The sequence below is a fragment of the Phyllobates terribilis genome, unplaced genomic scaffold, assembly GCF_046119375.1.
Source record: "Phyllobates terribilis strain yellow unplaced genomic scaffold, ASM4611937v1 Scaffold_285__1_contigs__length_2463970, whole genome shotgun sequence".
In the NCBI taxonomy this organism is placed as follows: Eukaryota; Metazoa; Chordata; class Amphibia; order Anura; family Dendrobatidae; genus Phyllobates; species Phyllobates terribilis.
This window is the reverse complement of record NW_027363045.1, coordinates 1,088,419-1,104,802: the sequence shown is the minus strand read 5'-3', so window position 1 is coordinate 1,104,802 and position 16,384 is coordinate 1,088,419. Positions and strand designations below refer to the sequence as shown.

Below are 16,384 nucleotides of genomic sequence, written 5' to 3'. Positions count from 1 at the left end.
TCAGGTTCCTAGAAGATGTCAGGATGTCGCTGTCTATTTCTCCATGGAGGAGTGGGAGTATTTAGAAGGACACAAAGATCTGTACAAGGACATCATGATGGCGGTTCCCCAGCCCCTCACATCACCAGGTAATAGACAGGACTGAATACACACGGCCTATAATTATCTGTATGTAAAGAATGAATTCAGTCCCTGTATGCGTTTCCTCCAGATCTATCCAGTAAGAAGACAACACCAGAGAGATGTCCACATCCTCTTCTTCCACAGGACTGTAAACAAGAAGATCCCAATGTTCCTCAGGATCATCAGGTAGATGGAGAGAAGGTGTCATGAGATCTCCCCTATGATGTGTATACGGCTGTGAAGGTCTTGTGTTCGGTCTTGATTTATCCACCAGAATTATATGGTTTATACTTGTATAATGAGAATGGTGAAGATGGCTGGATTAGAGCTGATCGTTAGTGATGAGCGAGTGTAGTCGTTACTATTCGCTATACCCACGGATAGTACGGTATTCGGGTTGCTAGTTATATTGCGAGTATTTGTGTACTCGCTTCGCTATATTCGGATGTCCCGCCCTGCAGTTTTGGTGCCTCCTTTGCAGCCACTAAACATGCTGGGCTTCATAACCAATCACAGTAATGCCGCAGACATCTTGGTTGTGGCATTACTGTGATTGGCTGGCCACCCAGCTTCATAGGGTCTATTTAAACCCTGCTTCCGCCGCCATTTAGTGCACATTGTGTCTGGAGCCTGCATTCTATAAGCATAGGGAGAGATTGCTGAGCTGCTAGGGAGAGTGTTTAGGCCTTTTGATAAAACAAAAGCCCTTTTAAGGGCTACCTGCAATGTATACTAGTTCTGTGTTTAAAGGAGCTGCTCACTAGCTCCATAATACCACCAAAAAATAGCTCTTTTCAGAGCTGAAGGCACACAACAAAGTCAGAGTACAAGGAGGGAGAGATTATGTGTTCTTCCAGTGTCAATTTTAAAACAGCTCTTGTCAGAGGCAAAGCAATATTTTCCAGCACACACAGAAGTAGCATTTTGTGCTGCCTTTTTTTTTAGCACCGGTCTATTTTCCCTGCTGTTTTAGGGGTCAGAGCCTACCTTCTGTCCATATTAGTCCACTTAAAAAAGCGTTCCCTACACAAAGCAGTAGTCCAAACATTTCCTACTGCCTGCTACAAAGCATGCACCAGGCCATTTTACCCACTATTTTGGCTGTGACAGCTATCTTGGCTTGTGCCATCAACATCTGAAAATCTGTCAACAAAACCCAAAATGGCAAAAAAGCCTGTTATGGGACGTGGACGTGGTGTTTTCAGTGGTGCGCGAGAAGGCACTCTGTCTGTGTCAGGTTAGAAGAAGCTTGATGCATCCACTATGTTCTTGGAAAAATTTCCCGGTTTGGAACGTAAACGTGTGTGGAAGCCAGAAGAGCAAGAGCAGATTCTGTCATGGATAGCAGACAAGGCCTCTACACATTTGTCAAGTAGCAACAAATCTTCCACGACCACACAGTCTACTGTGGATACACAGAAGACAGGCCCATCCAGTCCTGAAGCTGGTTCTCCTTCCTCCAACCATTATCAGTCACAGGATACATATGACCCCAAACTTGGCCACTCCGAGGATCTGTTTGGTACGTATCCTTTGGTTGGCTCTGGACTATCACCGTGCAGCATTGAAGAGGGACAAGAGAAGGTGGCGTGCGTTGATGCTCAAATATTTGAGGACCTATGGCCAGAAGAAAGCCACTTGGCGGAACGTCATTTTTAGTCTCCAGAGGTGGAGGCTAATGATGAGACACAGTTGCTATCAAGTCAGCCTACAATGTCAACTGGGAAGGAGGATTAGATGGAAGACGAGGTAGTCGATGATGAGTCCACTGATCCGACCTGGACCGTTGGCATGCATAGCCTTGACAGCAGCACAGAGGAAGATGGATAAGTAGCACCAACACAGGCACCAAGGGGTCGTGATTTGCCCAGAGTGAGAACTGGGTCAACTGTTCCCAAGAGCACCCTTGCTGTGCGCCAAGTCAGGGCAAGGGGGCGTTCAGCTGCTGTGTGGAATTTTTTTTTCTGAAAGTCCTTCAGAGAAAAACATTGTAGTCTGTAGCATCTGCCATACCAAGTTGAGCAGAGGCCAGGGCAAAGGCAACCTACATACTCACTCACCATCCAAGGCTCAAGTTCGATGCTTGAAAACCTTCTATTCAGGAGACATAAATACAAAACAAAAATCTAGGGTGAGAAGACATCAGCCCACCACCAGGATATAGCAGTACTACCGGACTAAGGCACCCTGAAGGAAAAGCCCCTCCAGAGACGGGCCGCCCTCCGGGCACCCAGTCTTTCATACTCCAGAAAACGTACCTTCACCAGGTCACCTAGGATGTTCCTCCAAACTTCATCTACACTGAGGATTTTACTCTGCATCGAAACTAAGACTTGTGTGTTCCACGTGAAATACCTGGCCACTACACTTTCTATGAATGAAATGGTTCGGTCCCTTCTCCCAAGGTCTCCGAACGCTCCATAGGCCCACCCGGCATAGAACAGAGTAGCCAGCCACGGCCAACCAATGTTAACTCCCACCCTGTTGTACACCTCTGTATTAAAGGGACAATGAAGTATGAATTGATTCATGCTTTCCAGTATGTTAGCACAAGCCTCACGGGAGTAGCGCCAAGTCAAGTCCCAGTACTTCTTGGGGATCCTGCTAGAATTTAACAAACTCAACCCAACCTCCAGATCCTGACTTGGGCAGTCCTTGAGGACCAATGGACTCTGAAAATGAGAAGGCAAGACCCTCCTATCGAGGAGTTTCCTCGGGAGGGACCTCACCTCCCACATTCCCAGACCTTACCGGTGGATCATTTTCAGAACCAGGGTAACAAAAGCGGGGAGATGCCCATGCGGTGTGCGAAGATCCATCAATCTTCCCCCTGTCTCCCATTCCTGGAAGAAAGGCTGAAACCATCCTTTGCAGGATAATACCCACGGAGGAGCCCTCTCTTTCCAGAGGTTTGCCACGTTAACTTTCAAGAAGGTGTTCACTAGGAACACCACGGAGCTCACCATATCCAACCACCCTAGTCTCCTTGTGCGGTAAGTGACCTCCCGCTTGACTAGGTTCAGTCTATTCCCCCATAACATCTGGAAGAACAGACTGTAGACCCGTGTCCAAAGAGGCTCTGGCAAGACACAGATGCTGCCTAGGTAGATTATCAAGGGGAGCAGGAAAGCTTTGCACAGGCCAACCTTTTCCCTCAGGGTCAAAGACCAACCCTTCCATTGGTCCACTCTTTGGGCGACACCTTTTGATTCTGCCTTCCCAGTTTTTCATGGGGTAATCACCCTGGCTGAATTCGGTGCCCAGAACTTTGGCGTGTTCTTGGTGTTCGGGGAGGTTGTCCGGAAGATCAAACCCCGGTTCTCTGCCTCCCAGCCAGAGACTTTCACACTTATCCTGGTTGACCTTTGACCCGGATGCCTCAGAGTAGCGCTCCACTTCTGGCATCACCACTATTGCATCCTCTTGCGAAGAAACAAAGACGGTGACATCGTCCGCATAGGCCACCCCTCAGGATAGCCTCCGGCGCCGCCCTGCCCATCCGCACCCCTGCCAACGATCCACAATCGAACCTTCTGAGAATGGGATCAACTGCAAAGGCGTAAAGCAAAGGGCTAAGAGGACAGCCCTGACGGACACCAGATCCTACCCTGAAAGGTTGTCCAATCCACCCATTTACCAGAGGGAAAGTCTCAGCCTTTGCATACAAGGTCTTAAGCCAGTCCACAAACCCTCCAGGCAGACCATACCTCAAGAGTGGACCAGAGGTACTCATGGTTAACCCTATCAAAGGCTTTTGCCTGATCCAGGGTCAGCAAGAACCCCTTCCAAAGGCCTGCCCTGCCTTGCTCCATGGCCTCTTGGACAACAAGAACAGCAGTAAAAGTGCTACTGCCAGGAACGCAACAGTGCTGAGCCTTCGAAAGGAGCCGGGGTGCAAACTTCACCAGCCTGTTGAAAAGTATCTTAGCCAAAATCTTCCTGTTCACATTGAGAAGTGCTATGGGATGCCAATTATCAATGCGTGACGGATCCTCAGCCTTCGACAAAATGATCAAAGCTGACCTCCTTAATGATCTCGGCAGAGTGCCTGAGGAGAGACACTCATTAAACACCCGAGTCAAGAGAGGGACTAAATAGTCCCTAAAGGTCCTAAAGAACTCGGATGTTAAGCCATCCAGACCTGGTGACTTTTTGGGTCTAAGCCCATCAATCACCAGTCTCGTTTCCTCTTCAACTTTGAGTACTGCACACACCTCGTGAGCAGTGATCAGGCTATTATTAGCATAACCATCCCGCAGCTGTGTCTCTTGAAACAATCACTGCATAATCTCAGAGAGGAAGCTTTGAGTGCCCAGCATGTTGGTATGGAGCCAGATTTTCCAATGGGTGTTACTACCCAGCCCACTCAATATTCTGAGGCAACAATGGGTGATGAGGGGACTTGTAATGCTATAGAGGGGACACCCAACCCAAGCTTCATGTCTGTCCAGGCTGGATGGGCTGGAGAGGAGAACGAGGAGGTGGAGGAGAAGGCAAGTCAGCGTGAGGAGAGGATGGGTACTTTTGGGGACACAGAACATTTGCCTTTTTGCATCTTGGCCCACATGGCACAGTTCATGTGTAAGTGTCTGTGGCAAGACCCTCGCGTGATTCACATTTTATCCAACAACCTATACTGCTTGGCCACCTTTCTCGATCCACGGTACAAGGAGAAATTTCCTTCTTTCCTTTTGGAGTCACCAAAGAGTTTTACAATGGAATCGTTCAAGAGGGCCGTTGTAGATCAGTTGCTGAAAACGTCACCCTCAGACAATGCTGGTGGCAGAGGTACCAGCTCTTTTCTACACTAAGGGATAATGGGGAGAGACACGAACATCAGCTCCAATGGAGGTGGAGGAAAATGTGCACAAATTGGGCTATTTTCAGTAAACCAGCACAACAGCAAGGGCTATCTGTGCCTGTAATAATGCCAAGGAGGGATAAGTTGCAGAACATGGTCAAGGGTTACTTAAGTGACCATACGTGCGTCCTTTCTGACGCTTCAGTTCCCTTTAATTATTGGGTGTCTAAACTGAACACTTGGCCCAACCTCTCCTTATATGCCTTGGAGGTGCTGGCCTGCCTGGCTGCTAGTGTGGTGTCTGAGCGTGATTTCAGTTCCACTGGGGCAATCATCACTGGTAGGCGCACACGCCTCTCCACGGAAAATGCAGAGTGGATTTACTCTTGCTTAGGACAACCTCTCCTCCGAGCGGTCCTAGACGCTGGAGTTTCCTGGCTTCACCGGACAGGAACGGATCAGATGATCCTTACTACCACAGTAAAAATAGCTCCCCTCGGCTCTGCGTGTTTCTTGGCGAGACTTGACCATCTTGGTCTGGTCGATCTGCATGGGTTCGGGCGAGCGTGCCCGGGGAGTTGCTGGTTGGGAGGCAGGTTTCTGGAAAACAGAAGCAAGATGAGGAAATCTTCTCTCCCGGGTAGTCTCCTTAGCTCATTCCAAGAAACTGATGTCAATCTGGGTAGCTTGTGACACCAGGTCATCCAGGGTGGTAGGAATGTCCTGGCCGGCTAGCTCGTCCTTGCTCCGTCCAGAAAGACCCTCCCAGAAGGTGGACACCAGGGCCTCGTTGTTCTAGGCAAGCTCAGATGCGAGGATACGGAACTGTATGGCATACTGGCCCACGGTGAGACTCCCTTGGCGGAGACTGAGCAATGAGGAGGCAGTAGAAGTCCTTCGTCCAGGCTCATCGAAGACCTTCCGGAAGGCAGTGAGGAAAGCCGGAAGATCTGACACCAGGGGATCCCCTCTCTCCCATAGAGGGTTTAGCCATGCCAATGCTTCCCCGGTGAGGTGAGACATGATGAATGCCACCTTGGCCCGGTCAGAGGGAAACTGATGTGCCAGGAGTTCAAAGTGCAGCGTGCACTGGTTCAGAAAACCCCGACATAAGGCGGGGTCACCCCCAAAACGAGGAGGCGCAGAGAGCCGGGGTCCAGAGCTGGATGCCATGGCACCAGTAGGCTGAGGCGCCGCCAGAGCGGGTGCCGCTCAGCTTGAGGCGGACACAGGTGGGACAGACAGCGTGTCCAGGCGGGAGTTGACAGACCACAGGTAGGTCAGGATGGTTTCCTGTTGGGATCTCTGACGAGAAACCTCCTGGTACAAGTCAGCAAGCGAAGGAGCCTGGGGGCCACCGGGTTCCATGGTCCGTGCAAACTGTTACGGATCCGAGTAGTGGAACCTCTGTGCTGCGGTGCAAGGAGGGGCGTGAGTAAGTATCAACTCTCACGGCGAGGTCGCACGGCGGCTCAGTGGAGGGAGGAACCGAGCAGAGGGACCAGGTGCCACTCTGGGACCGACCATGTATGAGCAGGTGACTCCCACGGGTCAGTAGGCAGGAACTGACCGGTACAGCGGATAAGCTTCGGCTGGCAGGCTGACGGGTGGTCCGGGTAGACAAGCAGGCTGATTAGGCAGATAGTCAGGCGAGTGTTCTGGGTAGGCAAGCTGGCGGCACAACAGGTAGCTGGCTGGTTCTTCTAGGTAAGCGGGCAGGCAGGCACGGCAGGTGCTTCCAGGTAAGCGTGCTGGCAGGTAACAGGCAGGTGCTTCCAGGTAAGCGGGCAGGCAGGCACGGCAGGTAACAGGCAGGTGCTTCCAGGTAAGCAGGCGGGCAGAGCCCATAGACAGACTGGCGGACTGGACTGTAGACAGACTGTCAGGCAGAAGAGAAGTCAGGCTAGCGGACTGAGCAGAAGATCAGACTGGCAAACAGGACTGACTTGCAGAGGACCTGGGGGCTGAAGCAAAGTAAGAATCACAAAGCAACAACCTTGCACGGGCACCTCCATATTGGAGGAGGTGCCTCTTATAGGGAAAGCCCTCCTGTGATTGGCCGGGGACTTTTTAGGACGGTGCGCGCGGCCCCTTTAAGAGGGAGGGAGCACGCGCGCGCCCTAAGCACAGAGCCAGGGAAGCTGCGTGCACCAGCAGCAGCTGCAGGGAGGCCGGAAGACGCTGGAGCAGGATCGAGGCGGTAAGGGGGACGGCGTCTCTGCCTGGCAGGGGGGAGAGACGCCGATGCTACATGAGGGCGCTACAATATATGGGGGAACTACACTGTATGGGGGCACAATGTGTGGGCATTAAACTGACAGATTTGCAATTCTCCAGAAAAAGCCTGACGTGGATGTTACAAAATAGTCACTGCAGCCGTCTACAATGGGGTTACTTTTGGGGGTTTTCTGCTGTTCTGACACATTCAGGGCTCCGCAAATGTCGCCCGCAAACTATTCTAGCAAAATCTGTGCTCCAAAAGCCAAATAGCGCTCCTTCCTTCTCAGCCCTGACATGTGGCCTAAAAGACATATGGAGCTCACCGTGTTCGGAAGAAATTGTGCGATAAATTATGGGGTCCATTTTCACCTATTAACCCTTGTGTACCTGAAAATTTGCAGCAAATACTATAATTATATTTTTACCACTAAAATGTCATTTCCATGTTTCAGTGTTCTAAAATTCTGTGAGGCACCTATGACTTCAAAACACTCACTACACCCCTAGATTAATTCCTTAGGCAGTAAATTTTCAAATATGTGGTCACCTCAGGGGGTTTCTGCTGCTTTCGCATGTCAGGGGCTCTCCAAATGCGACGTGGCATTCACAATTTATTCCAGATAAATAGCACTCTTTCCTTTCCTAGCCCTGCCATGTCCCCAAACAGAAGTTTTTGACCACATATGCGGTATCATCGCGTTCGGAATAAATTATGTAACAAATTATGGGATCCATTTTCAACTATATTATCCATCGTGAAAATTACAGATTTGAGGCTAAAACAATATTTTCGTGAAAAAAAATAAAATTTTCCATATGACGACCTAATGTTATCAAATTATGTGTAGTATCTGTGTGTTCAAAATGCTCACTGTACCCATGGATAAAATCCTTGAGGGGTGTAGTTTCCAAAATGGGGTCACTTGTTGGGCTTTTCCACTGTTTAGGCACATCAGGGGCTCTCCAAACGCAAAATGACACCCGCAGACTATTCCATCAAAGTCTGCGTTCCAAAACGTCACTCCTTCCTTTCTAAGCCCTGCCATGCACCCAAACAATAGTTTTCCTCTATATAGGTAGTATCCGCGTACTCGAGAGATTGAACAACAAATTTTGGGCTTCAATTTCTTCTGTTACCCTTGTGAAAACAAAGAAATTTGGGGCTAAAATTACATTTTTGTTGAAATAGTTGAATTTTTTATCATCACTGCTCTACGCTCTGAACTTGGGGGTTCAATGTGATCATGTGATCACCACATATCTAGATACATTCCATGAGGGGTGTAGTTTCCAAAATGGGGGGACTTATAGGGGGGTTTCCACTATTTTTAGTCACATCAAGGGCTCTCCAAACCCAACATGGTGTCCGGTCTTATTTATAGCCATTTTTGCTTTCAAAAAGTCAAACAATGCTCCTTCCCTTCTGAACCCTGCCGTGCGCCTAAACAGTGGTTTTCCCCCACACATGGGATATCTGCATGCTCAGCAGAAATTGCACAACACATTTTGTGGTCCATTTTCTATTATTAGCCTTGTGAAAATAAAAAAAAAATTGGGTCTGAAGTAAAATTTATGTGAAAAAAGTTAAATGTTTATTTTTTCCTTCCACGTTGCTTCAGTTCCTGTGAAGCATGTGACATAACTCTGATTTAAGGGCATAAGAATTCAAAGTTTGAAAATTGCAAAATTTTCACCAAATTTCCATTTTTTTTACAAATAAATGTAAGTCATATCGAATACATTTTACCACTATCGTGAAGTACAATATGTCACTAAAAACAATCTTTGAATTAGTAGGATCCGTTGAAGCGTTCCAGAGATATTGCCTCATAAAGTGACACTGGTCAGAATTGTAAAATTTGGCTTGGTCAATAAGGTCAAAATTGGCTCTAAGGGGTTAAACAACTCTCTTTAGTGCGATCATACAACATACAAGCCTCTGCTTGCTCAGATAGTACACAGCACTACAGTAGTACAGTGCATTATCACTGCTTGTCATGTAATACTAACGGCCCCATACACATGAGTTAAGTGTTGGCTGAACGGTCATTGGCAGACGGCTATCTCTCCTGACTCCCCCATACACACAAATATTCCAGCTTTCCTGTGATCTGTATGAGGGTCGCCTCCAGACTTCTCTAGCGGAGGATTATCTACAGGAAGAACAAACTGATTAGCCTCTGAAATTCAAGATGCCAGATCCTACTCTGCCCTGACATTATCTGTCGGGAGGCCTCCAAATTCATTATATAGTCAACCAAACCCCCGAAATCAGTGCTTTCATTCAACCTCAGTCTAATGTGCTTATATTTGACCACATACATTAAATGGGTACTGCCAAATTACATAGACATCCAAAAAAGACAGAGCGTATACAGTGCTGGCCAAAAGTATTAGCACCCCTGCAATTCTGTCAGATAATACTCCGTTTCTTCCTGAAAGTGATTGCAATCACAAATTCTTTGGTATTATTCTCTTCATTTAATTTGCTTGCAAGGAAAAAACACAAAAGAGAATGAAGCAAAAATCAAATCATTGATCATTTCACACAAAACTCCAAAAAAGGGCCGGACAAAAGCATTGGCACCCTCAGCCTAATACTTGGTTGCACAACCTTTAGCCAAAATAACTGCGAACAACCGCTTCCGGTAACCATCAATGAGTTTCTTACAATGCTCTGCTGGAATTGTAGACCATTCTTCTTTGGCAAACTGCTCCAGGTCCCTGATATTTGAAGGGTGCCTTCTCCAAACTGCCATTTTGAGATCTCTCCACAGGTGTTCTATGGGATTCAGGTCTGGACTCATTGCTGGCCACCTTAGAAGTCTCCAGTGCTTTCTCTCAAACCATTTTATAGTGCTTTTGGAAGTGTGTTTTGGGTCATTGTCCTGCTGGAAGACCCATGACCTCTGAGGGAGACCCAGCTTTCTCACACTGGGCCCTACATTATGCTGCAAAATTTGTTGGTAGTCTTCAGACTTCATAATGCCATGCACACGGTCAAGCAGTCCAGTGCCAGAGGCAGCAAAGCAACCCCAAAACATCAGGGAACCTCCGCCATGTTTGACTGTAGGGACCGTGTTCTTTTCTTTGAATGCCTCTTTTTTTTTTTTCCTGTATACTCTATGTTGATGCTTTTTCCCAAAAAGCTCTACTTTTGTCTCATCTGACCAGAGAACATTCTTCCAAAACGTTTTAGGCTTTCTCAGGTAAGTTTTGGCAAACTCCAGCCTGGCTTTTTTATGTCTCGGGGTAAGAAATGGGGTCTTCCTGGGTATCCTACCATACAGTCCCTTTTCATTCAGATTTCGACGGATAGTACGGGTTGACACTGTTGTACCCTCGGACTGCAGGGCAGCTTGAACTTGTTTGGATGTTAGTCGAGGTTCTTTATCCACCATCCGCACAATCTTGCGTTGAAATCTCTCGTCAATTTTTCTTTTCCGTCCACATCTAGGGAGGTTAGCCACAGCGCCATGGGCTTTAAACTTCTTGATGACACTGCGCACGGAAGACACAGGAACATTCAGGTCTTTGGAGATGGACTTGTAGCCTTGACATTGCTCATGCTTCCTCACAAGTTAGTTTCTCAAGTCCTCAGACAGTCCTTTGGTCTTCTTTCTTTTCTCCATGCTCAATGTGGTACACACAAGGACACAGGACAGAGGTTGAGTCAACTTTAATCCATGTTAACTGGCTGCAAGTGTGATTTAGTTATTACCAACACCTGTTAAGTGCCACAGGTAAGTTACAGATGCTGTTAATTACACGAATTAGAGAAGCATCACATGATTTTTCAAAGGGTGCCAATACTTTTGTCCACCCCCTTTTTTAGGTTTGGTGTGGAATTATATCCAATTTGGCTTTAGGACAATTCTTTTTGTTTTTTTTTTCATTGAAGACAAATTAAATGAAGAGAATAATACCAAAAAATTTGTGATTGCAATCATTTTCAGGAAGAAACTGAGTATTATCTGACCGAATTGCAGGGGTGCCAATACTTTTGGCCAGCACTGTATAAACCCAATAGAGTAAAACGTAAATTTTTATTAATAGAATTTTACAAAGACAAAAATATATTAAAATTCAAGAGGAGGGGATACAAGACAGAGTGACACCTCACCCAGTATAAATTAGAAATGGTACCCCTGTGTATGTCACAATTACAAAAATTTATGTGATATAAAAATAATAAAAAATTATATTGTAGCCACCAAGTGGATAGTATATAACATGTGGTTCTATTACAACATACTCCTAGTGCAATGAAATATATAAAAATTAATCAGACCCACAATGGTACCAGTTCAATAGATCATGCACTACTAGAGTAGTTTAAGTAACAAAAAATCAGAATTAAATCTATAAGGAATATGTATATATTAATAAGTAAATGCTTATAATACAGCGTATAAATAAATGCATAAACTGCCTTGCGTGCAATAGACATACCAGCTAAAAAGCTGAAGGGGTTAAAAGAACTACCATATAAAAATATAAGAGCATAGATACATGTATAGGATTAGTACCTAGGATATTTGCAGCCACTGGCTAGGCGGAAGCCCCCACGCGCGTTTTGCACCTGCTTCTTCCTGTGGGCGTGTGTTTTAGTCTGTGTTTGGAGTCGTGTTAATAGACTTTTGTATATTGCAGGCCCAGACACCATTATTAGGCATTTAAGTATCGTAGTAACTAGGCAGCCCCCTACTATTGAGTACTTTGGGAGGAGGAGGGGCATTGAGCTGAACTCTGTCAAACATTCTTAGATGCCATGTTTGCATTTGACAGCAGCAAGTGGTTAGACTGCCAGGGTTGGTGTAGCAGCTGTACCTGTGCCATCCCTGCGGTGTACATCTGTTCTGGTGCTCAAAAGACTTAATTTATTTTAAAACAAATGTTTAACATGTGTCTTGTGCTTTTTGCATGTTTTTTTCTTATTACAAGAATTGGAAATGTATGTGAAAACGAGATGATACCAAGGGGATTAAGGCTAAAAAAATGGCCACAGCCCTGTATGATGAGACAGATTGTTCATTGAAGTTGATGGGTTAATCCTGAAACATGAGGAGCTGGAACTTACTTTTTATTTCTGTTTTTGTATCCAATCCTCATTGGAAAAATTTGTGCACAACGAGGATTTCACTAGCAATAATGACAAACTGAAAGCTAATTTAGCGAAGATGGAAGATTTTATTATGAACATCCACAAAATACATCTACTAGCATGGCAAAAAACGGAGGAAGGGGGTCCACAAACACAAGTGGAAACATATATACCACCCGGAACAGAAACCACCTTTATTAGAGCTACTGATTTGGAATTTGTCCAGTTTTGTGTTATCAGAGGAACAATTATCACTTTTAGCGAAAGGCCTAAGTTTTGCCCCTACCAATGATTTTGATGTATTTAGAGCAATTTTGGATGTTAATAGACTGGCGCGGAAATGTCATTGTGATAGCTCTGATAATGATGATGAAAATATTAGGCTATGTGCCCACGATGCAGAAATGCTCAGGATTTTTTCCTGAGCGTTTCTGCATCTCCCTGGCAGAAAAAAACGCATGCAGATTGCAAAAGTGGATTGTACATGCGGATTGTTCATGCGTTTTTCCTGCCAGGGACATGCGGAAATGAAGCGTACTTCACATGCATTTCCGCATGCGGATTGACAAGCTCTTTCCTGGCGATTTTAGCATCACTTGGAAAGTGCTTGACAACTAGGTCACACTATATAAATCCTTGCAAACAGCATGGATTTATATAGTGTGACCTTTAGAATGGTTAAAAATAAAAAAATAAACCTATACTTGCCTTCCGATGGCACGGGGTGTGTAGCTGCGCTCGTTCCTGGCTGCCGGCACATCGCGATTCCCTGTACTGAAAGACCTGCCGTCACATGACTGTGATGTCAGCGCAGGTCCTACAGTCCAACACGATCTGTCGGCAAAGGGGAAGGAGCGTAGCGCGGGCCGCCATAAGGTAAATATAATTTTTATTTTTTATTTTATTCTTTTTTTTTTACAGTTTCTATGGTAGCTGGGTGTGGAGGAGACTCTCCTCTCCTCTACACCCGGGTACCATACGCACATTAGAACGTGCCAATTGCGCAAATACAGATGCAGTCTTGTGGAATTGGCGCGTTCTAATGCAAGTCAATGGCGGCGAAAACGCAGCGCTTCCGCAAAATAATTGGTAGGGCTGCGTTTTTTTCCACACTGATAATCCGCAGCGGAAATTTCCGCAGCATGTACACAGCACATGCGGATAATCATTGGGGAACATTGATGCCCTTCTACCATGCGTTTTTAATGCGTTTCCGCAGCTGCAAAAACGCTGCGGAAATGCATTAAAAACGCATCGTGGGCACACAGCCTTACTGATGTTGCAACAGTTAATTCTGATATTACTCCTAACAAATCTTTTTCAGAACAAAAGGTGTTATTACAATTGAAATCATTGGAGAGGGAATCTATGAAGTCTGATTCCTCTCTGAATAGTCTGTTTCATAGGGGAAATCCATCCTTTAATCCACTTCAATCACGTCCCATGGTTTTAGACCAGTTCAGGATCTTATTGAAAAGGATTTGGTTTCTCTAAACAAATGAAATCACTCATAAAGGAAATAAAAATAACAATCTAACTAGAAAAGAAAAAATTGCCCTGAGGGAACTCAAAACTAATATGAATTTGACAGTGCGACAAGCAGACAAGTGGGGCACAATAGTGGTATTACATTCTATTTAGCTCAAGCTCAATTTGATTGATTGAAGAAACAAGAAACACTGATGTGTATTTGGAACTAACCAGAGACCCCACCAATGATTTCAATATGGAATTATATAGATTACTACAAGAAGGTTTGAGTACAGGAGCCTTGGATAAAAAAACTGGCGGAACAGCTTTATGTGGAACAACCTTTCATACCTATATATCATTAATTTCCTAAGATCCACAAAAACATATTTCCACCACCACTCAGACCAATAGTAGCGGGCTTAGGTTCTACGGGACTCGGGAGAGAGACTGGGTGTGTGGATAGATTTCTATCTTCAACCACTAGTGCAAGAAATTCCCAGCTACATTAGGGACTCTAAATTTGTGGTTACTGTATTTGAACATTTTTTTATAGCAAGAAAATTGGCTATCATGCGATGTTATACACACGTGGTCAAAATTGTTGGTACCCCTCGTTTAATGAAAGAAAACCCACAATGGTCACAGAAATAACTTGAATTTGACAAAAGTAATAATAAATTGAAAATCTATGAAAATGAAGCCTGGAGGCCTGGACAGAAATGATGGTACCTCTGAAAATATTGTGACAAAAGAGACATGTTAAATTAAGTTGTGTCCACTAATTAGCATCACAGGTGTCTGCAATCTTGTAATCAGTCAGTGGGCCTGTATATAGGGCTACAGATACTCACTGTGCTGTTTGGTGACATGCTGTGCACCACACTCAACATGGACTAGAGGAAGCAAAGGAAAGAGTTGACAAGCAAAGGAAAATTGATGACAAATCAAAGAGACGGATTATACAAATGGTAACAAAAGAGCCCAGGATAACTTTTAAAAAGAGATTAAAGGTGAACTTCAAACTCAAAGAACATCAGTGTCAGATCGGACCATCCGTCGTTGTTTTATCCAAAGTGGACTTCATGGGAGACGACCAAGGAGAACACCATTGTTGAAAAAAAAATCATAAAAAAGCCAGACTGGAATTTGCCAAACTACATGTTGACAAGTCACAAAGCTTCTGGGAGAATGTCCTATGGACAGATGAGACAAAAATGGAAGTTTTTGGCAAGGCACATCAGCTCTATGTTGACAGATGTAAAAATGAAGCATATCAAGAAAAGAACACTGTCCCTACTGTGAAACATGTAGGAGGCTCTGTTATGTTCTGGGGCTGCTTTGCTGCATCTGGCACAGGGTGTCTTGAATCTGTGCAGGGTACAATGAAATCTCAAGACTATGAAAAATATTTAGATTTGAGAGTACTCAGTGGTTGATACCATCTTTTCAGTTAGCCATTAAAAGGTAACAAATTGCAAGCTTTCGAGACTACTCCGGTCTCTTCATCAGGCATATTATACCACAAAATCTGAAAAGTCACATATTTATACACAATAAGACATACAAAAAATGCAATAGGTAAGACAGGTGATGAAAAGCAGAGTTATTATGGAAGATATAAACAGTTCTGGCTATAAATATTTTAGCAGTTAATAGATAAGGAGTGTGAAGGTTTTATTGTCCTGTGACTAGGTCCAGTGTAGTGATGGCCTCACTTTCAGATCAGCAATGAATGTGTCGCATGGATTTATGTCTTTCTACATCAACTAAGGAATTTGCTCCTCAGACTTGTGAGGTCATCGCTACACTGGACCTAGTCACAGGACAATAAAACCTTCACACTCCTTATCTATTAACTGCTAACATATTTATAGCCAGAACTGTTTATCTCTTCCATAATAACTATGCTTTTCATCACCTGCCTTACCTATTGCATTTTTTGTATGTCTTATTGTGTATAAATATGTGACTTTTCAGATTTTGTGGTATACTATGCCTGATGAAGAGACCCGAGTAGTCTCAAAAGCTTGCAATTTGTTACCATCTTTTCAGTTAGCCATTAAAAGGTATCAACCATTGAGGACTCTCAATTCTAAATATTTTTCTATCTACTGGCCAACACGGTACAAGAATATATATTTTCCCTATATCAAGACTATGAAGGGATTTTAGAGAGAAATGTGCTGCCCAGTGTCAGAAAGCTTGTTCTCAGTTGCAAGTCATCGGTCTTGCAACAGGATAATGACCCATATCACACAGCTAAAAACACCCAGGAATGGCTAAGAGGAAAACAGTGGACTATTCTGAAGTGGCCTTCTATGAGCCCTGACCTTAATCCTATTGCGCATCTTTGGAAAGAACTGAAACATGCTGCCTGGAAAAGGCAACCTTCAAACATGAGACAACTGGAGCAGTTTGCTCATAAGGAGTGGCCAAAATACCTGTCGAGAGGTGCAGGAGTCTCATTGACAGTTACAGGAATCGTTTGATTGCAGTGATTGCCTCAAAAGGTTGTTCAACAAAATATTAAGTTAAGAAGAACCATCATTTCTGTCCAGGCCTATTTCATCAGTTTATTTTTTTTTAAATTCTGTGGAAACAGTGTTGAAAAGAAAATCCTGACTTTAATTTGTTCATTTTCAGAGAGTTTTAATTTATTACTT

The 16,384-nt window shown here is 44.7% G+C and overlaps 2 protein-coding genes across 4 annotated transcripts in view; both read left to right on the top strand.

The window, feature by feature from the left end:
- The window catches only part of LOC141220371 (uncharacterized), a 324,060-nt gene that overhangs the window by 65,384 nt on the left and 242,292 nt on the right, over positions 1 to 16,384 (top strand). The gene's annotated exons all lie outside the window — the stretch shown is intronic.
- The window catches only part of LOC141220368 (uncharacterized), a 97,095-nt gene that overhangs the window by 63,570 nt on the left and 17,141 nt on the right, over positions 1 to 16,384 (top strand). Inside the window, exon 5 of one of the 3 annotated variants that reach the window (XM_073666292.1) lies at positions 5 to 128. The exons of the other annotated variants lie outside the window; for them this stretch is intronic. Coding sequence (XP_073522393.1) covers positions 5 to 128 — 124 coding nt within the window. The remainder of the gene's footprint in view (positions 1 to 4; positions 129 to 16,384) is intronic. 3 annotated transcript variants of the gene reach the window in all.